This window comes from Ascaphus truei, chromosome 1 (assembly GCF_040206685.1).
Source record: "Ascaphus truei isolate aAscTru1 chromosome 1, aAscTru1.hap1, whole genome shotgun sequence".
Classification (NCBI taxonomy): domain Eukaryota; kingdom Metazoa; phylum Chordata; class Amphibia; order Anura; family Ascaphidae; genus Ascaphus; species Ascaphus truei.
This window is the reverse complement of record NC_134483.1, coordinates 186,317,847-186,343,746: the sequence shown is the minus strand read 5'-3', so window position 1 is coordinate 186,343,746 and position 25,900 is coordinate 186,317,847. Positions and strand designations below refer to the sequence as shown.

General features: G+C 39.1%; 1 protein-coding gene across 2 annotated transcripts in view; it reads right to left on the bottom strand.

Annotated features, from left to right (window-relative positions):
• Positions 1-25,900, bottom strand: part of AOPEP (aminopeptidase O (putative)) — a 490,654-nt gene that overhangs the window by 26,156 nt on the left and 438,598 nt on the right. For both annotated transcript variants that reach the window (XM_075599100.1, XM_075599108.1), the window contains exon 14: positions 13,928-14,044. In XM_075599100.1, coding sequence (XP_075455215.1) covers positions 13,928-14,044 — 117 coding nt within the window. The remainder of the gene's footprint in view (positions 1-13,927; positions 14,045-25,900) is intronic.

Sequence of the window (25,900 nt, the reverse complement as noted above, 5' to 3'; positions counted from 1 at the left end):
ATACTAAATTAAAATGTACTTGAAGAGTTAACCATTCACAATGTTATTTATTTTTTTAAATGAGGGTGTCTTCACCCCATCGCAGCCAAGACCTTTGTTATTAGACGTGGCTGACACCTCTTGAAGTGAACAGGTTAATAATAAAGGAAGGGGAACGTACTAAGACAAAGAATTGCGTAATCCGTCCTGAATGGTGCACGCTGCCTTTTGAAAGCAGAGGTCCGATAATGACTGCAATGTTGAAATGTGCTTCTATGTGCCCTTTCAGGCAACCTTTTTTGTATTGTTTTCCTTGTCCTTTACATGAGACAAGCTGATCAATTTCACACATAGCCAAAACAAAACAGAGGTACGCACAAGAACACGGGCTGCTGGAAAAGCTGACGAAAACCTAATGAGCCGGGAGGCTTTTATCGCTTCTGCATTTGGGTGTGGGCTCCTGTGTGTTCCCATGAGGAGATTAGATGTTCATACGAACAGCAAACATATTAGCTGAATCATTTTCAATTCACAAGATGCACCTACAAAGAGCATCTTAATAGGACACTTTGGGGGGGGGGGGATAATCAAAGAGCAGGAATTACTTGTAGTGTGTTGAGGTTTAAACATGCAATTCCACTTACCAACGTACAGTATATTAGAAATGGATTAAAGTAAAAGTGCTGAGCCGCCTGAATATAGGATACACACCGCTTTCATTAGATACTCTGTAAGGGCTTTTAACGGGTAAAAATGCTGCTAATATTCCACAATTGTGATAGTTGGGGAGTTATAAAGCATTTCTTAGAAAATGCCACAACGGTGGCGGCCATCTTTATGGGATACCAAAAACATTTTTCTACATTAATACCACCCAGAAACTGAAAAGTAATGAATACGTCCACAATGTACTATGCAAAAAGAATGACAGAAGACTTTGTAAAATATTTTGTATCAAATAAGACTAATTACATAGTAGCCCAAACCCAGTATGCAGAAACAAGAATACATATGCATAATAGTACAGATGCAATGCACCATCCCTACATCCCTACAGATAAAACACTACTTTTTAAAATGTATTTATCAAAAAGTTATGCATTATATTACTCTTTACTTATAACAAGTATAAAATAAGACACAAAAAGGGAAAATGGCTACTTGGAGAGAGATACAGGGAGGTCACACGATACAAAAATAATACATTGTAGAAACAATATAATAAGATCTTGTCACTAAAGGAAAATAGAGGGAGGGGAGCCAGAATTAGGGATTTGGGGTAAAACAACTTGTCACCAGGTCAACTTTTCTGAACACACGCAAAAGCCATTTATTTGATTTGCGATTCAAAAGGACACGTGTCGCAGGAGAGGGAGAGGAAACCTTGTTGAGAAAAAGTTGTATAATTTAAAGATCCCCTATATTTCTGTACTTGCAGCAAACAAACATTTTGGAAATACAGTCCAAAGAGCATTAGACCTTAGAGTAGAAATAGTCTCTCCTAAAATCAGGCACAGAACTACTACTACTTTTTTGGCCTAGTTCTAAATTCTGCTCAGAAGAATGGAGCATGGTGCAAATGTACAGTTTTTAGGTTTGCTTTTAATGACGGAGTGGGAAGCCGAGGTGCACATTTGACCTACAGCACACCAATACCTAACGGGTGTCAAGAATCTAGCCACGGTGACCTAATCTCTTCGGCACGATTGCCAATATGAGGCGCTAAGAAAAAACAGCTATCTTGCTGGGGCCTAAAGTGGCATTCTTGAATCCCCATAAGTACCGGCTGTTGGAACGCGGCAGCTCTGAAGGGCGTCATGCCTATTCATTACATTCCGAAGAGTGGACTTAAAATAGGAACATTCTATCATATTGAAAAGTGTCCGGGCTCTTCAACTGGTGGCGGATGGACAGAACGGCCTTGATGTGGCCCTTGGACACTCAGCTGCTTAAGCAACTAGGAGGAAATTAGCAGGAGCAAATTGCAATATTTTACACAACCGCACTTGTAAGTTAAGGTAATGAAAACTATATTATTTCAACATTTTGCAAGTCTTTATATGTACCGTCAATTACCATTCAATAAGATTGCGACTTCTATTCCTAAATGTTTTCTGATCTGGCCCCTTTGGGGACCTGGTTAAAGAGCCCTGTTCTAGATGTTGCTTTCGTGACATTTTGCGGTGTTCAGTTGTAGAAATTGTGCAAACTGGGAAGTCCTGCAACACTGACGCCCCGTAGCGCAGACAATAAGATAGCACAAATGTAAAATAAATGTAAAAAATTAAATGCATTATGCTTTATAAACCATAGCTTTGGCCCACAGCTAAATAAACAGGCATGATACTTTGGTCTTTAAGCCTTCAATAAATCAAACGCATTCCCAGAATCTTAAAAATCTATGAGAACATAAAACTTGGCATCTGAAGCGTAGTACAATTAAGGGAATATCATCCCGCAACAAAACAATGCCCACTGTTATATGAAGGAGGTTTAATTCAATCAGGAAAATCTTGGTAAAACAAACATTCATGCGTTTCATTTAATGCTCTGAGGGTTATACATGAAAGCAAATGTTTATCGGTCCATGCTGAAATGTATTCAAGAAAAACAATTGTGTAAAATAGCTGTGTCTTTGAACAGCAAAGTTGGGACTTCGGTTGTTAGGGGCTTTCTAATTGTAATGAAGCAGGTACGAGCCCCTAACAAATGCAGCGTGAATCATATTCTTTGAGTGATATGATATTTAAAGATAGGCTTACAGAACTAGATCTGAAAAAGCTTTAACTATGGAGTAAATGTTAAACATGTAGAGGTGTTACACTGATTTCTACCCCCATGTATGTGCTGCCAAGTAGAACCGCACCTTTCCCTATAGTAATGGGAAAATCTGTATAAACGCATTGTTAACCAGCGCAAGAAATACCGACAGAAAGCACCTCTAATTCACTAGGAACGGTGTCAATTTTTGACATCCTTGCTGAAGTAAAATCAACACATTGCTACACTGGGCCCTGATTGGATTACAAGTCTTTTAACCCTTTATTGCCAAAGAATTGTTCAGTCTTTATCTTTGTTTCATTACACTAGCCGCAATATTTAACCCCCTGGATTTAGCATATCAGCGATGTATATTTTACCTGTTTGACTAATGATGGCTTTGCAAACAAACAGAGCAGAAAGAACGCTCTTCATGGGCCTATGAGGCCTGCACTATTATCTCCAGAGACATAAAAGATTGTGAGAAAAGTTTAGGTGATCATGGAAATGTTAAAAGTTTAACAAAATATTCCAAAATACTTTGTTTTGTCTGTTTTTCCTTCCAAAGGTTACAATTAGCTACATTTATGAAACCAGTAAAACATGCCACTGCGCTTCGTTACCTTTCCTCGTAGGCAGGACTGCTTGTTTAAGGCTGGGGTGCGCAAACTTTTCTGTTTGCGCCCCACTCCTGCCTGCACTCCCCCCCTGCTCGAGCGCCCCCTCCATCGTGCCTGCTCTTGGGAATTGGCAGTGTCATTTGACGCGGCGATGTCCTGGTGACGCGTCGCCGGAGAGCAGGTAAGAGGGAGTTACAGAGGCCTCGTGCGCTCCCCTAGCATTTAATTTAAATGTTGTGGGGAAGAGCGCATGGCCCCCCCCTCCAGAAAATCTTGCACCCCCCCAGTTTGCGCAACACTGGTTTAAGGCACTTAACCAGCAGCAGCTCCTTTCGTTCCTTTAACAGAGTTTAAAATAAAATGACTTCTAGTTCACACAGATTTAAAGTTAGTTTGTGTTCCCAATGTCATGTCATTTGAATCGAAGACCAACACACCAATCAATAGTGCTGAAATCCTAATTTCAGTAACTGAACTAAAGGGCGGGTATCTTTAGAAAATTATTTGTTTAGATAAATATACCCGTATATAGATATAAATAGAGTAGATAGATAAATAGATACATACACAGACATACTTCAGACAACTCAAATAAATATGGAGAGATCTATGATGGGCATTTTCTCAAGAGATAGGAAAAATAATGAATTGGTTGGAAACCAAACCCGGTGACATCAACAGAAGGGTGAAGAAATTAAAATGGTAGTGGGCCAGAGATATCGCAAGAAGAAATGACCATCGTTGGACGGAGACGGCACTCGACTGGATTCCAAGGGATTGTAAAAGACCAAGACGGCAGCCAAAAGTAAGATGAGGATATGAAATCAGAACGTTTGTTGGAGTAACGTGGCGGAGAGGCTAAAATACAAGTCTAAAACTGTCTTATTTGACCTGTAATGTATCAATAACCAGCCCCAACGGAAGCAATGTATATTGTACATTCTGTAATACTTGTGTTTTCTGAAACAACGGTTAAAAATATTACACGGCTGAGGCGTTCACTTTATTACAACGAAGATAGCTTCAGCAAAGCTTGACTGCATCTACAAAAAACTATTACATTCTCCAAAACCGTGTGCAGCTTTGAGAAAGTACCAACACACATCTCTACTGTGAGCTCAGGGCTGCACCGACAACATGAAGATGATCTGATAAAATCTCTGACGACGTGTCTTCATAACCAACAAGATTGCGATGCAGAAATTAAGGGCTGGGGGGGGAAAAGAGAGAGAGCAAGGGATAATTTGGTGGAGCTCCGTTGGTATAGAGCTTTGTGCGGATATTTATTGTAAAAGATAAAGTTCTATACAATGGGGGTATTTGATGACAAGAACAACCTTCTTTCAAATACCACATGTGTAGGTTTTGCGAGTGCTTATAAATTACAGCTGTGAAATACAATGCCATCGTTTTATGGCACCGGTTTTTTTTTTTATAGGCAGGCCGTAGGCACAATGAAGCTTGTGTGTGAATGTCTCAGTTCCACCAGCACTATTGTTTGTGACGTATAGCCTGGTAATAAGTCTGACGCCGCTCTCCAGCACAGCTACAAATATATCATACTTTCAGCTTGCAACCCATGGTAAATACAGGAACCTTTCCCGGACACTGAACAGACATCTGTCATATATTTTATATTATTAAATGGAGCAAAAACATGCCTTGTGGGTCTGATGGAGACAGCACATGTTCTAACATATATCACACTAATAATAATAATAATATACAGGTGACTGTACAGTACTTGTTCTCAAAGTTACGGTTTCATTGGCACAAAGGTTGTTATACGGAGTCATTTTTGTCTTGGTAGATAGTTATGAAGCAATTTTGCTGAAACGCTATAGAAATTCTGAGAATAAAGCGACACAATTGCAACGAGAAAAGAAGGCAAATCCATGAAGTGCCAGCAAAGCAGAAATGATACAATCTGCATCTGTTTGCAGACAATGGCAGTCTGTCCACTTTCTAAAGTCACATTTCCTCTTACCAAGACTTACTGGGATCGTAATAAAGTAAAAGCACTTACATATAAAACATCTCTGCTGCCCAGTGGATGAAGCAGCTTATAAAAAATAAACTAGCAGTACTGGCTCAACATGCATTTAATACAGAGGAAAAGCTATTGTGACCATATATAGAAACATTTATACTTCAAGACTTAAAAAAACAAAAAAAAACAATAATATATATATATTTATATATTAGGAGAGCCTCCCTTACTGGGTTTCTTTTTTTTTTTGTGGAAAGAGACACCATAGGTTTGTCAATAAGAAGTAGAGGTAATTTGTGGTCGTAAATTAAAATGTCTTTAATAGCTTTGGAAAATGCGTGGCCAAAATGTGAAAGCAGAATGGCAATTAGTACCGAATACTTACAATACACAATCAATTACTCTGTATACACAGCTTATATCTGATTGAGCATCAATACCTAAAATCCAGCGATTGCTGAAAATCTCAATGGCTGCAAAATTTTACAGTTGCTGTAAAAAAAAATCTTCTATCAACATTTTTCCCAAATGGCAAACTACTGAATGATTCACAGCAAATGTGTGTAGATTTCTTTGGCCATAAATTGCCTCAACTGTGACTTTACTTTCATCACAGATGACATGCTCTACTATGAAATCATACGGTTCCTTTTGTTCTGTAGAAATATTAATCATTTGTGTGGGTCATTTTATTTGTTAGCTGCGACCCTAGCTTGTAATGAATGCTGTAGAACTGCATGTCTCAGAATATTTGCTATTCTGCTTCTTACAAGAACGTTTTCAGGGCATCATTTGCAAAACTGCTGAACATAGATTTTAAATTGTAAAACTAAAGGAAAAAAATGTTCGAGAACGTGTTATATGGCTAAGTGCTTCGATTTGCCACTCCACTCCACTACATGTTGCAAAGTAAGATTACGGCTTTATGGTTATGGAACAATGTATTCAGTATCCTGCTGAAACTTTGCATGGGCTACAAAGCCATATTTTATATGTTTAACAGAATTAGAGATTCTCAGAATGTAGAAGTGCTACCCCCACTTTGCAGGGGTTTTTATTTTGTTTGTTTCGTTACAGATTGTGTAGACATTTCATGTTTTATCCTGATCATATTTTTAAACTAAGCAGTAGATTTATGTTAAAAAAAATAAATAATAGTTTGAGGAATCTGAAGCATCAATCCTGGCGAAAATCAAACTGATTTTGTGTATAATTGGAACCAGGGGGCCTCCTGGAGCTGAACTGCACTACTTTAATCTCCAGAGCCCCCCAGTTACCGAGATAATCACTGTTGTCCATCATGGAGAATCCAATATGGGCGCCACTGTTAGACTAATAGGTAACCGCAACTGTTGTGGCTTCCTATTGGCCAGCAAATCCTGAGAGACTTAAATGGCCATTTTGTGTCCTAGGTAGAAGCCCGGCACCAGCAGCCAACATGGTAATATGGGTAACCGGGGTGTCCTCTGAGTCGACAATGGCACGATTCAGCACATGGGGACCACCTGGTTCCAATTATTGAAAAAAAAAAAAAAAAAACAATAAATAAAAAAAAATATATATATAAGCAATACGATACCGTTTGGAAACGAAATCAGCAGGCAGAACTCCAGAATTGAAAAAACAAGTGTATTGAAAAAATAAACACAAAACCAACATTTCGGTCCACGAATGGGACCTTTGTCAAGGAGGTGCGACCTCAAGCACCACCTTGACAAAGGTCCCATTCGTGGACCGAAACGTTTTGTGTTTATTTTTTCAATACACTTGTTTGTTCAATTCTGGAGTGCTGCCTGCTGATTTCGTTTCCAAACAGTATCGTATTGCTTATTCTTCATTATAGGATCTGCACCCACACCAGTGACTATTATTACGGAGTGATTTTTGTTCTTTTTCTATGAGATATATATATATATATATATATATATATATATATATATATATTTATTTATTTTCCAGGCGAGATTGCTACAGTAAAAAATTATTGCAATTTGGATGGAAATGCTCCATTATGACAGCGACACATTTATTTTAGGAAAAATTAAAATGATGTTTATATAATCATGTGAGCAGAATGATCTGCCCATCCTTAGACAACTTGTAAATACAGTGTTGCATTAAAGCATTGTATATGTATATGGGTGTGTGTATAGATATATATATAGATATATATATATAGATATATATACATATATATATACATATTATATATTATACAGTGGTCGACAAATCACCAAAAAATCTACTCGCCGAACAAAAAAATCTACTCGCCACCTAGTACCACACGTGTGCTGCTTGGGCCAATAGGAGCTCGCCACAAAGTTAAATCCACTCGCCGGGGCGTGCAAATGTATAGGTTTGTCGAACACTGTATATATATATATACACACACCACACGCACACACACACACGCACATACACACACACACACACACACACATATATATACACACACACAAAATTCATATTAAAACCACTGTGCGGATTTTTTTTATTATGTTCAGTTAACTATCACTTTACATTATTTTTAGAGCAGTATCATTGGAAAGGACTTGTTTGGGGCTTGTGTATCAAAGTGGTGCAACCCAGGGAGATAAAAACATTGCTCCAAATGTATCAATAACAGATCTCATTGATTTCAATGGGATATTTTTCTTCAATGCATATTTTGCACTTTTGTGACCTGTTTTGCATTATAATGCAGAAGCCCCGTCATTCACTGCAATGTGTGAAATTGTATAATTGTATTGTATTGTATGTCTTTATTTATATAGCGCCATTAATGTACATAGCGCTTCAACTAGCACTCTCATTAAATTGTCTCTTAAATGCATCTTTTTGAAAAATCAAAGAAATGTTAAGCCTTCTTAGAGATAAAAAAAATAATCATTTTATATTTCTAACAACTTATTAGAAATCGTGACAAAAACATTTAATAAAATGGTCACAAATATTAAAAGGGGCATTACATACTCAACACGACTTGTTTCACACCATATTAAATTGATGTCTCAGAGTATAAATAGAATACATAAATACAATACACAAAAACTACATAAAAACAAACAAGAAAAACAAGAAAAAACGGTCACTGGATAGACACAGGCAGGTTATGTGAGGAGGCACCGTAACATTGTTTGGGAGATCCGTCAGACAAAATGGCCTCATTCCTTAAAGTGAAAACAGCAGCCATTTTAAAGGTGACGAGAGAAGCCTATTTACAAGCAGGTACAGCAAAGATATAACAGATGTTATTACCCTTGTTAACGCACAAAATAACACGGGTGCTCCTTTATCATTGTTTTCAATAGCGCAATTGTTAATTATAGGCTAAAGCTGGTAAATTCCGGGCATTATTGAAATCCCTGCTCTCTGATTGGATAATGGAATTTTAACCAATTAGTAATGGCCAGGAATTGATGGCCCGCTGCCAAGTTTTTCAGCCAATCGGCTTTTAGTTCTCATTCACAAAGAGTGAGATTAGCTCTTAGACAGGGAAGGTGATTGGACAGGAGGCAGCAGCAAGTCACTGACTCCTCCCCCACCCTGCCTGCAGAGAGCTCCGCACAGGAGAGTGAGGGGAAAGGGTTGTGTGTGTGTTGTGTGTTTTGTGGGTGTAAAGGGGGGCAGCAGTGTTTTATTGGTGTGTGTCTGTCTTCTGTTGGTGTGTTGTGTGTGTGTAGAGGGGACAGCAGTGTGTGTGTCTTCAGTGTGTGTTTTGTGGGTGGAGGAGGGGTGCAGAATGTTTTGTTGGTGTGTGTCGGGAGGGGGCTGCTTGTGTGTTTTGTGGATGTAGAGGTGGCAGAGACTGTTTTGTTGGTTTGTGTGTCTCTGCAGTGTGTGTTTTGTGGGTGTAGAGGGCGGCTGCAGTGTGTGTGTGTGTGTGTCAATGGGTGTAGAGGGTGGAAGAGGGCTGCAGAGTGTGTTTTGGTGTGTGTGTCTGCAGTTGTGTGTGTTTACAGGGGCCTGTAGTGTGTGCTTGTGGGTGTAGAGGGTGGAGGAGGGCTGCAGTGTGTTTTGTGGGTGTAGAAGAGGGGGGCGGGGGTTGCAGAGTTATTGGCCAGTAATGCCCTGTTCTTCGGGGATTATTACTTAAATAGCGCTCCAGCATTAACCCAATGGGACAATAACATTGACTACATCTGCATACTGTATGTAAGAAAGTTTAGCCTGCCTATGATTGCATCCATTGTAACCTGGTGGGATTCCCTGCTCTCTGATGATTCGGTTCAATGAACTCATCATTAGAGTGAAGCAAAACGGACAAATCCCTCTTACTGTATACAGAATCACCAAACAAAGGAACAGTGCAAATATTTGGGGCTTTAAAACAATGATTTAAAAAAAATGCTCAATCAAACACGTTTAATCTGTTACCTAGATCACTGCCAGCTGTTCAGTTTGTCGTACCAGGTATTAAAAAAAAAATCTCCCTCAACAGTGTGTTTAATAATGTTATGTAGGAGGGAACATTAATAGTTGTATATGTCGAGCAGTAGAAGTAGTTGGATTGCAGACAATGTTATCTAGGCTACATTTCTGAAAGGTCTGGGGAGTCCTTGGCTTCACCTTGAATGATAAGATGAAAGCTAAAGCCTTCGTAAAGGCCATAGTTCGGCTGTCCTATGGGGAAATACGGACGGTGTTGACAGTTTAGCTTACTCTCCCTTTGTATGAAGCATTGAAGAGAGGACCCTGGCCAGTTTTGTGTGGTTCCTGAAAATATGGCCCAATAATTCTACTTCACCGACATGAAATTCCAGTGCAAGAGCTTCTGCTTTGATCCTCAGTGTCTTGTCATTGCTCTCCCTGTTATAGAACTGACATTTCATTGGTATTCAGCCACGATTAAAATATATCCTAATTACTATATATAGTGAAAGTATGTTTGCGTACTAATTAAAAATAACCGCCTGACATTTGTAAATGTGTATAAACAATCTCAGAACGGCTGGAATAAAATTAGACAGATCTCTATTGCCCTATAAGGATTTTTCGTTCGTAGGAATGGCGAGCTTTCTGTGCTGTTTTTATACTTCTGCCCTTCTTTCTAGCGAGGAAGAGACTTGGAAATGCAAGTCACCAAAATGCAACCCTGTTATAAAAATGACATGCAACACACGGCTACATATACACACGCATTTGTATGTATGTACTGGAAATTAACACAATATTTACAACTGTGGCTCACATATGGGACACTGAGGTGTGAGAACTCGTAGCCTCTTCACCATGTGACTGGCAGATGGGGATGGCACTGGTGTCTCTCATATTAGCTTAGCTTTCACTTGGCGTTAAAACTCACATTTTTACTGGCTAACAACTCTCCTGTGTGGCCAAAGTGAGCTCACTGTGGGAGCATGTTTCATAGCGTAAACATAAGTGACTAGCACCTTTACAAAAATGAGACAGGTTTTATTATTTTAAATACACTTAATATTTTCATAGTAACCAAATGCTATGGACTCTTTTTACCATACAAGACAATTGTGGACTTGAGAATTTAAAGGTAATTTATCCGTCCCGCTGTTTTTTGTGCTCTTTGTTTTCAAAGTTATTAGACTGCTACCATTAGGCAAACAGACAACATGTACAGAAAAAAGCATCTGAGAAGTATGAATTGCAGAGAACGAGGTATAAATAAAAACATGTATTCTACACAAGACCAAATAAGGACATTTTACCTTTAATGGCAATCGAATATATGTCTAAGGAAGCAGATTGCATGGATACATTTTTTGTTCCCAAAATGTGCGGTCAAAAAAAAAACCCCAACTAAATCTGCATTAGTGTAATTAGCGTTCATAGAAAGAATCAATCACACTTCTTTGTATCATGTGAAAAATGTATGTTTCCTTTTCTTTCAGTACTCTGAAATCCTGTTTATTAGCTATTTATGTTTACCCGTTTCTAGAATTAATAATTAAGTAATCATTATATAAACATTGAGCAAAAACAAAACAAAAATCTTTATTTCTATACAAACAGTCCAGTTACTATAAAAGATACAATAAAGATTGTGAATCCCCTACCTCAACACTTGTGCACCATAAAAATTATAAGTTTAAAAAAGCATTGGTACAGCAAACAAAAATACCACTTGTGAGCACATTCACCTTTCTCAGATAGGTTTGCAACCCTGCTTTTCTCCATGATCTGCCTCGCGTACAGTGCTTCCACTGCAGCCAGGGATTCTGGGTAATGACATGCAAATGAGCACTCCCAGTATGTCACCTTTTGCTTATTATCCATTTTAACATGGATCCCTTCAAGCTTATGCCTGCCACATTACACAGCATTTCAGCACAGCCTGGGTTAAAGAAGCGCATAGCCAGTAAACCTCCTCACAGACAGCTCTTTGCAACCATTTGGATCTCATCACAGTGAGTTATGTTAAATAACTTATATATTTTTTATTTTTTAAGATGTAAAAATCCCCGACATCCGCACATTTAACCTATTAAACTGACCACTGTTATTACTTCACTTTGGGTTTTGAACAAACAGCCGCTCTCAAAAAAGAAGATCTAAAAGGTACAGTCCAACTTAGCAAAATCTATATATGCTTGTAAGAAACGTAGGCCCAACTCACAACTGTTAGAATCTTTGCCTATCCTACAACACATAACACAATGCTACTGTAACTTTGTCAGAGGACAACATGAACCTGTATAGTTCCAATACTGAACAGGGCAAAGCGGAGTTACAAAGACCCCAAAATATATTTTTACTCATCTCTCCTAAAGAAAGAAACTATTCACAGGGATTACACTGGCTGCAAAACGTTACTTCAGTTTATGAAAACATCAATCGCTTTGCAGTACCAAGGAAATTAAATAAATACAGCACATATAGGTCTTTTAACAAGTGTGAATTTGGTCGATTATATGGTCATTATTCGGTTACACATCTTAATGGCTTAAATGTGGGCTCAAAGTAGCTGCTCCAAATACTCCCTTTGCCTCCCGAGTTCTTATCTCCCTTTCATGGACTTAAACTGCATCTCTTCCTTTTTAGCAGCCCATAAAGTATATATTGGTATCTTACACTACAAGCCCCCTATAATACTGTAGAACTGACTGTAACAAGTAAGCAAGTGGCTATTTGTGTTTGCTTGCGCCACAGCTAGGCAACACTATTCTGCTCTGTCCTGGGGACACCTTTGCTTTGAAGAGTGGAACTACAGTACAGGCATACCCCGCATTAACGTACGCAATGGGACCAGAGCATGTATGTAAAGCGAAAATGTACTTAAAGTGAAGCACTACCTTTTCCCACTTATCGATGCATGTACTGTACTGCAATCGTCATATACGTGCATAACTGATGAAAATAACGCATTTGTAACAGGCTCTATAGTCTCCCCGCTTGCGCACGGCTTCGGTACAGGTAGGGAGCCGGTATTGCTGTTCAGCACGTGATGACAGGCGCATGCGTGAGCTGCCGTGTATACTCGCGAGTGTACTTAATGTGAGTGTACTTAAAGCGAGGTATGCCTGTATATAGAAGACCTCTTTAAATAGTGGAAACAGGCCCATGGATAATGTTTGATTACTTTTCAAATGTTCGGTGCATTACGGTACTACCGGGTTAGTGGTCTTTGTGTGCCTAGTACTTGCAGGTAAAGTGTAGTACTACATTTTTAATTACCAACTTCAAGCTACAGTAATTCTCTATTACTGACACACTTATACGGTAATTCAATTTTCTACGTAAAGAAAAATGAATTCATTTGAGGAAGTTCTCTTTACCTTTTTAATGTTGATTTTACAATGGTAAATACATTTATTTTTTTATGCACGTTCTATAATACCACATCTTTTTTTAAGAGACATTTTGACCACGGAACCGGGTGGGGGGGAAAAAAGTCCTTCCCTTTTAGAAGGTGTATCAAATTTCACTCCTTTCAAGTGAGTCGTGCAAAACAGTCCCATTCATTCCCATAAATCAATTTTATAGAATGATACAATTCAAAAAGACCTTGAAGCTGCTGGAAGGTGCAACACAGTTATTAAAATATATTTCTCTGCAGAGCTCAAACCCCATTAATAAACAATTTCAGAAACACTGCAGTACCCCATATTTGTTGATGGCTATTATAACATTGCAATAAAATCCAGTCCAACAGTAGAACATTATTATTGTACAATTGGTGGGAAAACTCTACTACAGTATGACAAGCAAAAGTTAATTACTGTGCCCCGCTCGAATCCGGACAGCTTTAAGCATTGTATGATGCGTGGGAGACTGGAGCAGGATGATATGTGGATGCATTCTTCCTATTTCTAACAGTTCAGGGTTTTTGCCCCCTTTTTCCCTACCACAATCATACTGTTTGTGTCTGATAGGCAGCAAGAATAAAATTCTGCGCTATGTTTTTTGAGGGTGACCTATTTCTTTCCCCAGTGATTGAGACCAGGTGGAACTGGGCAAACCTAGAAGTATGAGCACAGGTTGCGTTGGGCCAAATGTGAAATTCTAGAGTGTGGTGTATGACTGATCTAAATTCAACTTCTCATTCTAAGCTGCTAGCTATGGTTCTCCGTTTGATGTGTCAGTGCAGATGTTAATAAATTACCTCTGCATCGTGGCCCCGCAGTCTGTATGTTTTCTCTAACCAGCACAGAGTCTTGTGACATAATGTCTTCTTCTCCAACAGTGACTCCAGAAGTAAAACCAGCTGGTCTGGAAAAATCTACAAAACAAACAAAAAAAAAAGGTTGTTTTTTAAAAAAAAAGAAGAAATCATTCCTGGAACGTTTTAATATGCAAATTAAAATCACTATATAGTGTCACATATTGATTCAAATTCAATTATATCAAATTATATCTTATCAGGAATCTTACAAAATAGTTTTCTTTACAAGGAAACAAATTATAGGCGTAGCACATTTAGTTTTCATGTATATATTACATTTTGCACTAAAATCTGACAACTTCATCCAGTGGTAATTCAATGTCTAGTATGCCATAGTCATTGTTAAATAAATAAATAACCTAAATATATCATTAATAGACCAGTATATATTAGATATGTTATATATTAACAATATAACCAATATATAATTAATGATAGCTTTAATCAAAAATGTATTTTTCTTTTTTTTTTTTTTAATATTTATGGACATGGATAATTTGGTTATTTATTAACAGACAAAACAAGAATAAGGATTTGGTGTTAAAGCAAACACAACACAGAAACACCGTTACAATGCCTACAATGTTTACACATTGTATAATATGTTACTTGTAGCTTTTTAGACTTAGGCCTGAAAGAGTAACTAGACCACACACAAAAAAAAAAAAACACAAAAAAACTACAGATGGACAAAATGCCAGAGATACTGGTTCTGCCTTTGCTATTGCAAAGTTGTAGTTTAAATTGACTTCATATTATATTTTGTTTCATTCTGAAAAACCGGGGAAATGTACAGAAAGCACAGTAAAATGTCAATTAAGCATCCATGGACATGATTTGGAAAATAAACAATAAAGCGGAGAATGTATATAATGCAATTGAACAGGGTAACCAACTATTTTTTTTGGACAGATTAAGAATGCCATTTTGGACCTATTGAAGGCAAGCACTTCTTGTGATATTTTATTTCAAACAATGTCTAGCTCATCAGTTAATAAATGTTTTAGCTTGGTAGTAAGGATCTTTTTGCAGCGGCGTGTAAGCCAGAAGTAGAAAACTGCTAAGTGTAAACTGTCTGGGTTGTCGAAGCCATTCAGATGCACAATGTACAGGTCACTTCATGCAGGAAGTCAGGTGACGACAGGCCCAAAACAAATGTCATTTAAGCTCGGATATCTTAGAGTATTTTCAGTCCAAGAAATACATTCTTCTAGAAACGCAAATCATTTACCATAAAATAAACACAGGGGCACATTAGCTTCTCACTGAATGAAAGAAAATGAAAGGTGTAAACATTTCTCCTGAGAAAGAGAAGCGAAAGTTCTTAGATATTAGGGTTTTAGATATTAGGGTCTGGTAGACACAAGACAAACGACAAAAACACTCAGGGGTCTTTGGGAAAAAAACAAAAAACGGCACCGTATGTATTAAATGAAAAGATCCCACTGAAATCAATAGTATATTTTTATTTAAGTACGTATGGTGTATTTATTTTACCCAATAGTTGCTCCATTTTAGCCCGGATTCATAAACCCCTAAATACATTAGGCAAGTGCTTAAGTGCTAAAGCACTATAATTATGTCTCATAATACTATATAATTCATGACAACCAAAAGGTTTCTCGGAATTCCCAGAAGCTTACATTACAAACCTTTCCCACAAGCTGGATCTCATACAACGTACAGGTATATAAATGCAGATTTTAGAATACTACATTTGTATATTTTAGTTGCTTTTTAAGCTTTCAGTTCTAAAACGATACATTTATTCCTGAAAGAAGCATATCATGTGCTATAGCTAAAGCAAAACAGCCTATAGACCAGGTAGTTGAAAGATTTCGACACTACCTTGTCACATCCTGAAGCCCCTTTGAGGTCCTCACCTCTTATTTTTCTCTTGGCTTTTTTTCTGTATATAGTTCCCAAAACCAGCCCATTGTAAATAAGAGTACCTGCCCTCTCTTAGGAACATACAGTACTGTAGCTCCATTTAATAATTTGAGCACCATAAGAAGTCAATAACAATGACTTCTATCAAACCACCTCCTTCACACAAAAAAATGGACATTATAGAACTTATTCAAGTAGAAACAGCAGTATGAAAGTGCTGTTCACTTATCTAGAGTGAGTCTCACTCTAATTACATAATTCTGACTTATTCCCAGCATCAGTTACCTTTTCAACGTCAATGCAGGTTTCATCGTTACAATAATTATTTAAACCATAAAAACCTTTCAACTTTGTGCAGTCTCCCAACTTTTTCTAATTTCACTGCTCCTGCATGTAAAATATAGTTTTAAAGAACATGTCTCCTTACTGGAATCTGATAGCTGTACCATGCACCATGCTTATGCACTATAGAGGGATCACTGCACAAAGTACAGCTACTGCCGGCATATGATGAGGCCCATCAAGTGAAAAATCACTGCATTAGCAGAAAATGCCACAAGGAATTTCTATAATATGAACAAATAATGTGTGTCATATACAGCCCTGTTGTCTGAACAGCCCCAATATACAGTATACTATTTTTCAAGTGCCTTTAGATTTCATGGACAGCAAACAACCTAGTTTTCTGTCAGCCTAATAATGTAGTGGGAAAAAAAAAGACTTGCGTCTCATCTGTCTTATATTACTTTTGGTGGTTAAATTGTAATTAAATGAGAAAACGGAAAACAAACTAGAAACAAAAACAAAAATTAATCAAATAATATTGAAGCTGACAACAGTTTGTTGTAAAATTGTATTAGCTGTATAACAATATACTTATGTTTAAACATACACTTGTACTTTTCATGGGAAGTAGCTTAGACTATGTGCTCAAACGAAACCAACATTTTACATGTTCCAAAACAGCCACGCGTGTATTCCAACAATGGCAGCGCCTGCCTCATTTAGCAACGTACCTGCGCATAGTTTTATTTTTATGCTGCAATACTTAAGGTGCTTCATTATTTATGTGAACAAAAAGTGCTTTGATAAAATGTGGCGGCCCTTTTAATTTGTTATAAAAATGTCTGGGAAAGGGAGTGGTTTTCCTTTTTAAATGTTAATGGTGGTTACAAGTATGTTGCTTCTAATTATTGTAGTTTTGTAGTTCTAAAGAAGTCGTGAAGATATTGAAAAGTCACATACGTCATCAAAATGTGACCCCTTTCTACAATTACACCCACTGCTAGTGATATTCTGGAAACTCTTGGTTTGTTTGTGATACATCTAAAAACAAAAAAATATAGCCCAAAAATATAGCCCCCTTCTCTGTACGTATTATGTAGTAAGATAACATTTCATGTTCATCTGTTCAGTCCTGAAGGCCCCTGCAACACATTACAAACAGATCAACTTATGTATAACAAAATGATTTTAAGTGCACAACTGCTATATACTGCTCTAGCTACAGTATATGTATATCTGTAACAGATGTGTTCATTAAAGCTAAAACAATACTGTTAAATGAAAAGTAAAGCATATATTTCATACAGTATTTTTTTAACAGAACATTATTCTATTATCGTTTATTTATAAGGCAAACAAATATTCTGCAGCGCAGGACACACGTATAGTTTTGAAAAAAACCCAGCATTTATGAGATCTTATACCAAAAAGACATGGAAAGGTTCCTTTAGGTTTCATTAGAACGTTTCATTTTCAGGCATCTGAAAAATCCTACACGTTCTACATGTATTACTACAATTAGCAAACTTGCTTAGAGTCGAAGGCATGCTTCCATTATTGCTGTTCTGTATTTAACAACTTACATTTTTTTTTTACAGAAAAAGTTTAAAAAAAATAGTTTTGCAATTTCAACGATTTAAAAAAAAAAATATATATAGATTTTTTTCCTAGACTTGCACCAAAGTCCATCAGTCACAGGGCCCTGTAACACATTGCGTCGGGACAACCTGATAACCCCTTGAAGGGCAAGTGACCCTTAACATTATTGGCTCGCAATGTGTTGCAGGCCTCTCTGGCACGGAGGGCGTTAAAAGGTTCAAACAAGAGAAAACGAATAATGTTACGTGATCTGATAAAGAGGAAAACCGTATGAAACATCCCTGCTATAAGTAACAGGATGGGCGTAGTGCAATCATATTAACATACAAACATTTCTTCCACCTCCAGCACTCTGAAGCAGGCATTCAAATATTCCCCGGCTTTATGATATCTTCACGAAACACAACTCTTTCCCATCACCGGCGCCTTATAATGTACAAAGTTTAGCACAGTCATGGACAGCACTTTCAACTTTTGCAGCCAGTTTAAAAAAAAAAAGAAGTCAAGTAAAGCAGGATTTTCACGCTAACATCTACAACGAGAGCTGGCTTTTTCAATATGCTGGAGATTCAGCGAGATGTGGTCCATCTGTTTGACAGCATTAAAAAAAAAGGACCACACGCAACTTCCAGACACTGTGTGTCAATCCATACGTTACAGCGGGCCCATTAATGCCAGGCTGCAGCGTTTACACTGGGAAAAGAAATGCCATTGAAAACAGTTGACTACTGACTGACCTTTTCACAGGCATGAAATGTGACACAAGTCTGCACTTGAGCATCCGAGGCACCCAGCAGCAGCACTGCTCACGCTGCGCCCAGGAGTGAGGATCACACACATCACAGTGCAGCGGATATGCCGAATATTCCACTTGGTTCAGCCTGCGCTTGAATGAAGGCTTTGAACGCCCTCTCTCCAAAGGGGGAAAATGTGCTGTGGACTAACGCAGCGAGCGACTGATAGTGGTGTGTTTTCTATTATTACTCCATTATCGCGCTGGGATCTGTGCCTAAATGAGGCATACTTCCTCCCTGATGCCATTTCCTTTTATCCTGGCTGCAGTCTAAAAGCGGATCAATGGGAGTAATACATATGATGTCACTTCAATTTACAGCCTCCCACTTTCTCATGCTCCAGATAGAGTCATTCTTCCCAAAAATGGATAAGAAATGCTTAGTGAGCTTCTTCTACCAGAAAAGGGTTCTCTGCTATATTTATCTAAGTTACTACAGCGGGAACTGTTTATACTGAGCGGAATTCTGTTTGAGAGAGAGAGAGAGAGAGAAAGAAGTGTGGGGCAGAGGAAAGCGTTGTGTAGGCTTTAAAATGCTGGCGTCATTTCAATGCACACAACACATGAAACTAAATTAACCCTTCGGATGCTGCAAGACGATGCAACATGTTGTGCAATAATGCATTGCAATCCAGCACCCAGACAGTCCACCTATTCCCGGGCCAAGGGGCCTCAACACGATACGCTGCACACCTCTCTGGCAGCTAAAGGGTAAAGTACAGTAACATGACAAAGGATTTCCACGCATCAACGTTTTGACGTTACTACGGTCGAGAGAAAAAAAAAAACCACTTTGTTGATGAAATCAGTGTTTTCCCCCGTTCCTCTGTCACGGTGATGTAATCTTTCGACATATCTTTTTAATCATCCTGCAGTTTTAGACGGAACAATCACCACTTCTGTATCACATAATTGACCACAGAAGATGCTTAATGCAGCAGGGTAAGTGGGGAATTCTATATGCACTGAAGGGCTGTTTTCGGATGAAAATCCCAATGAATGTCAATGGGTATTTTTGGATGAATTTAAGTTTATCCTGCAATGCAAAGCAGAACCCTCAAAGTAAAAAAAAAAAAAAAAAAAAAGTTGCTTTTTTTTTTTTTAATTATGTCTTCTACATTTTAGATGCAGCAATGTATGACAAATCCCGTAAATGTTTCTTCGCTTAAAAGTTTTGATGCCTTGCGATCTACGCAATTTTGTAAAACATTTTATTTATTTTTTTACAAGATTTTTCCGAAGCTCATTTGACACCGCTTCTGTGCCGGCGCTGAAAAGGCTGGGCTGCTTGTAAATGCTTTCTGCTCAGACGCTCATTAACAGATAGGAAAGCATCCTTCTGATTCCCAGAGACAGGATTTATAGGGCTTCCTGTCTTTTAAGCCGGCACCCAGGAGGAGAATAAAGAATTTCAAGTCATAAAAAACGCAGGGCATGGCCGATTTGCCTTTGAGGGTTGTTTTCTGCTGGCTGCAATTAGACAAAGCTTTCTCACACTTTTTTTTCCCTGCCTCCCAATGTACAAAGAAGTTAAAAAACAAAACAAAAAAAGTCTGGATAGCTATAGAAAAAAAAAACTTTAGTTTAGTTTTCTGAAAGAACCTCATAACTAAGTGCAAAATATACCACAGTCATTTTTTTATTACCAAAAGATTTTGTGGAAAAATAAGGTATAAGACAAATTGACGTCACTCACCAGTGTTGCTGTATAAGCTGCAGTTGCATAACATTGGTTTCCTTGTATATGAAGCATTAAGTATTACATCTCAAGATAGAATCACGTTTGAGGCTAAAATATATGTAATCGGCGTCTACCTTCCCTGGAAAATGAACATGCCGTACTGTATAAAGATGCTTTTCCTCTTTGTATCATTTTGTCCTTATTTGTATTTGTATGTTACACGGCTTATGTAATTATTATATCTCTGTACTATACCCATTGTACCGCACGACGGTATATGCGGGCGCTTTACAAATGAACGATAACAGTAATGATGCGGAGTAACGCCACATTCTTCAACTTCTCGGGAGTTTCTCTTCTTTAGAGGCTATGTGCAGGATTCACTGAGGGTCGATACAGCTGCGTTCTAATTTGGCGTTATTTAAAACAAAAAGGGGGGGGGGGGATTGCAGCAATATTTGTTAGAATGATTTATTCTTAAATGGGTAGCGATATTCATCTAATTTGCACACACACATTGTTACCTCAGCGTTACACCGTCCTAGTGATAACTCCTAGAAATCTGCGTTAATCAGCGCATGCGATATAGTGGTGATGGGGTGGGAGATAGCACACTTTTTTCCCCATGGGGTTATGTAATAAGATGCATCGCCATTTTGATTCTTGAGGCTACCAATGCATTGCAAAGGAATGTCTTCAGGCACCTAAGGGGTTACCAAACAACATAAATACCCTACTGATAAAACACAAACGGCGTACATATATTTATGCTAGATATTACTTCTCACCTTTTGTGGTTTGAGCACCATCGTTGGGTCTCTTTATATTAGACGTAGACAGAGTGCACTAGTACTGCGGTTTCTAGTTGTCTAGCAGTGCTTGATAACGCAGCAGGTGTCACTTCAGGGGTATCCCGGGCCGGATTATGCAGACTCCGTTACGGACGCAACTTTCCTCCCCTCGCTGCACCTCAGCCGCTCTCTGACTCTGCAGCAGGGTGGGAGTGAGCAGCGAGGAGAGAGATCAGTGCTATCTCATAATGGACATTCCCCTGGGCCCTGCTGTTTCTCGGTGGAAGGAATAAGCCTTGCTGGGATAACTACTAATGGAAGACTTGTCGCTAAGTGGCACCGGCCCCCCAAAAAGGAAAATGGACAAGGGAGCATACTGTACCCTCGCCTCTCCGCCTGTCCAGGATCTTACGACATGAAATGCAATTAAAATGTAATGGAGACCTAGAAGACTTTTTGATTTGCAGCATTGCCTGTCCCCTCCCGGCCGAAATAAATTGTTTAAAAAAAACAAAGCCAAAAAAAAAACCATGAATACATCAATTTAGAAATCGCTATCAAGAAGCTCGATTTTCTGGTCAACACCCTTAGAATTCCCCATTTTTTTTAAAAAGAAGATTGACTATTATTTGCTTGTATATGTATAAAACACGGAAGATAAACACTAGGATAAAATAAATAAGTAAAGGCTAATCGAAATGGTAACTGTGTTTGACAAAAGAAAACTAGAACACGTGACATTTTTAAGGGAAGTATTACAATCTTCAGTCTTAACCCTTTCAGGACTGTAATAGATAGCCATGCATTCCGGGCCCTTCGCAGAGCGTCTGATGAAAGACAGCAGTGTAACCATGGTTAATCTCGAAAATGTTAAGTACAGTACAGACTATCACTAAAGCAGACACCTAATTCGTTCAACAGGTTCAAGGCTAAACCTTTGTAGGTATAATGCATTTGAAGAAATCTGAACAATTATTAATTCAGGACGCGTCACCCCATATGTTTATTCTGCATTTCCGAGTGTTGTAAAAGAGTGCCTTTAAAAGTAGTTTTACTGTGCCCGATCATGTTAGGAAAACTTAGCACACAATTTTCTAAAGGTTTCTTCTATAATGGACATTATTTTCTAGAATAAATGAAGCTGGAAGATTTAAATGGTACACCCATTACCAGTATTGGAACACTGACAACTGAGAATATGTTTCTTTTATTTATCTTTTTTTCATATCCATTGGTTTATTGCCACAAAGTAGACAGAACTTGCAGAGTAAATTTATTAGCTGACTAACCTGTTTTGAAGATTTACAATGAAAAAAATTAGAACTAATATATATATATATATATATATATATATATATATATATATAATGTAGTTGTATATTTTTTATTCAATGCTACAAAAATAATTGCAGACGTTGTTATGTTTTATGTAATCATGATGACGACAAAGAAAATGGTGATAAAAAACGTTGCTTCTTTTATTTCGCACCAGGATAAAAAATGCCAGCTAAAGTTAATAATGTCAACGGGAGGAATTTTTCTTTTGAGTAACCGACACTTTTATCCATACTATTGTAATCAAAGGAAGCTGTACCTCATAAAACTACAGGGATAGTGTACAAATATCTGTGCATCTTATTAAATTAATGCCAATCTGTGAATAAACTATATAGAGATTATATATACATATATATTTATATATCTCAAATAATAACCATGTAATAATTGCAATCCAAACTAGATCTCCAATCCCTTACACATTAGAGGGTGACCTGCAGCAGCACAGATATAATGCCAACCTCTGCATGAGTCAGCAACAGATGCGGTAGGAAAGAGAAGTCTGTTCGTAAAGGTGCAATCGCTGATAACGTATCTTTTCACACTCTGTAATAACACCATATGCTCAGCTGTCAAAGCGTCACAATACTGGTGGTAATGGGCATAACTGTTACATCTTCTACCTTCCATTTTAGAAAAGGAGGAAGCTGTTTTTAGGGGATAAAAACGTTTACAAAATAGTGTTTGATAAGTGTCCCGCCATATTTACCTGACTGCTACACTCATGACCCCATATTTACCTGAATGCTACACTCATGACCCCATATTTACCTGAATGCTACACTAATGACCCCATCTTTACCTGAATGGTGCACTCATGACCCCATCTTTACCTGAATGGTGCACTCATGAACCCATCTTTACCTGAATGGTGCACTCATGACCCCATCTTTACCTGAATGGTGCACTCATGACCCCATCTTTACCTGAATGGTGCACTCATGACCCCATCTTTACCTGAATGGTGCACTCATGACCCAATCTTTTTTTTAAACTTATATGTTTATTATTATTATTATTTTTCACACATAAATGGTAAGGGGAAGGATACAAAAAATAAAAGGGGAGGGGGACAACCATTTTGTATCAAATTTCTTACAAACAACAACAGTCACATTACATATCATACAACATTTGGTAAACGCCATATTTTACATTCAGCACTCCCATACCCTCTCTCCTTCCGGGAGCGCACCCCTATCCTGCATCCCAGGGATCCCAGACCCTATCATACCTCATAATGGTGTGATTCAGAAATGAAGCAAGTTTCTCCATTAATTGAACATCATTGACCCTTCTAATAACCTCTTCTAGAGGGCGGGAGTGTCTTATTCCACGCCGTTTTACAGCGCACCTAGTAGCTGTTCGAATATGCAGGATCAATTTTTGTGCATGATGATTTACATCTTCCATGGGTTTAGCAATAATCAGAATTGGGTCTAGCGGGATTTTGATGTCAGTCACATCTTTTATTAGTTTTAAAACTGACCACCAGTACAATCTGCACTGCTGGATGCTACCACCAGATATGTGCCAAATCTCCTAGTTGTCCACAACCCCTCCAACATCTAGCCAAGGAACATCTGCTTTAATCTTTTGGGGGTGTAGTACCAACGTAACAAAATCTATATATATAATTCTGAAAATCTTGGTTGTGAGTGTCTGTAGACCATTTGATTGGTCTGTCGATTCGTCCGTTGGTCCGCCCGCCCTCCCACGGCTCTCATTGGCCAGTGCACTCTAACCCAGGGCTCCCCAACCCCCAGGCATACTGCTGCTGCCTGAGGTGAGGAAATGCTCTGTGGTGGTGGTGGTGTCGGCTGTTGCTGCTGGGGGGGAGGCTTAATTGAGGCTGTGAGTTTTTGACCCCACAGCTCAGTTTTTGACCCCCCCCAGCTCTGTTTTTGACCCCCCCAGCTCTGTTTTTGACACCCCCCCCAGCTCCGTTTTTGACACCCCCAGCTCCGTTTTTGACACAGTGACAGACACACACACACACACACACACACTGACAGACTGACACACACACACTGACACACACTGACACACACACACTGACACACGCACACACTGACACACACACACTGACACACACACACACTGACACACACACTGACAGACACAGTGACACCCCCCTTCCCCCCCGCCTGCCTTCCCCCCGCCCCTGCCTTCCCCTCACTCCCCACCCCTGCCTTCCCCTCACCCCCCACCCCTGCCTTCCCCTCATGCCGCCTCCCGTCTCCGCCTTTCACCCACCTGCCGCCTCACACCCCTGCGCCCCACAGCCACTGCCCGTACTCAGCAGACACCTGCCGCCTCTCACCCACTCGACACACACCCGCCGCCTCTCACCCACCCGACACACTCCTGCCGCCTAACACCCCTACGCACCAACATCACTGACCAGCCGCCGCACCACTCACCACCCCCCGGTGCCTCCCGCCTCACACCCACCCGCCACACTCACACCCCTATGCACTGACATCACTGATCAGCCGCCGTCCGCACTCACCAGACACCCGCCGCCTCACACCCGCCCACACCCTAGCGGAACCCCCACCCACAGCCAGCACTCACTACCCACCCGCCACCCGTACTGAACACCCACCCGCTGCCTCACACCCACTCACACCCTAGCGGGACACACACCTCACATTTTACATCATTTATGTCACCAAAATATACATTGTACTGTGGTGTCTTTACAATAAACCATTTTTAAACAACAACATCATATTACATTTTCTTCCATGTTTCTTTTCAACATTATTATACAACCTTTCCACCCAATAGTCATCCTATTGTTCCCCTATTTATACATAATACTACCTATTACGGATTTACATCCCGGGCAACGCCGGGTATATCAGCTAGTGTTATATATATTCTCTTTTGCTACAGTAGATACTGTATATTGGTTTTACCCGCATTCTCCCAAATATCTTCCCAGCCCTCCCTTATTATTTCAGTCTGGAAATCCAGAGCCCACTGGTCCATATATTTATGGTTTGGGGTATCTTTTTTAAGAGTTAGCCCCTGGTACAGAGATAATATCAAACCTCTTACGTATTTTTTTGTTTTACATAAATCTTCAAATTGTGTATATGTAGGAAATTCCTCATCATAGAAGCCCTGACGCACAAAATGTCGTACCTGCATATACCTAAACAGCTCAATTTGGGGAAGACCATACTTTCTCATCAATTCCCCAAAAGACATACCTCCAGAATTCCTCTATGTTTCCACATTTTAAAACCCTGACAACCTGGGGTAAACCCTGGATTACTGAACAGGGGCGCAAGTCTAAAAGGGGTCAACATAATCTTATACTTCTTCTTTGCATCTGCCAAATAATCAAACTAAATCCAATTACTGTGGGCTCCAACTGTCTCCTGGGCCCCGTCCCAGAACTAGACCATAATAAAGAAGACAGTGCAACCGGGTTTTTAGTGAGCTCTCCAGATCCACCCAGGCATAGACCCCTCTCGGAGAGTGCCAGTAAAGCATTTGTTTCATATGAGAGGCTAAATTATATT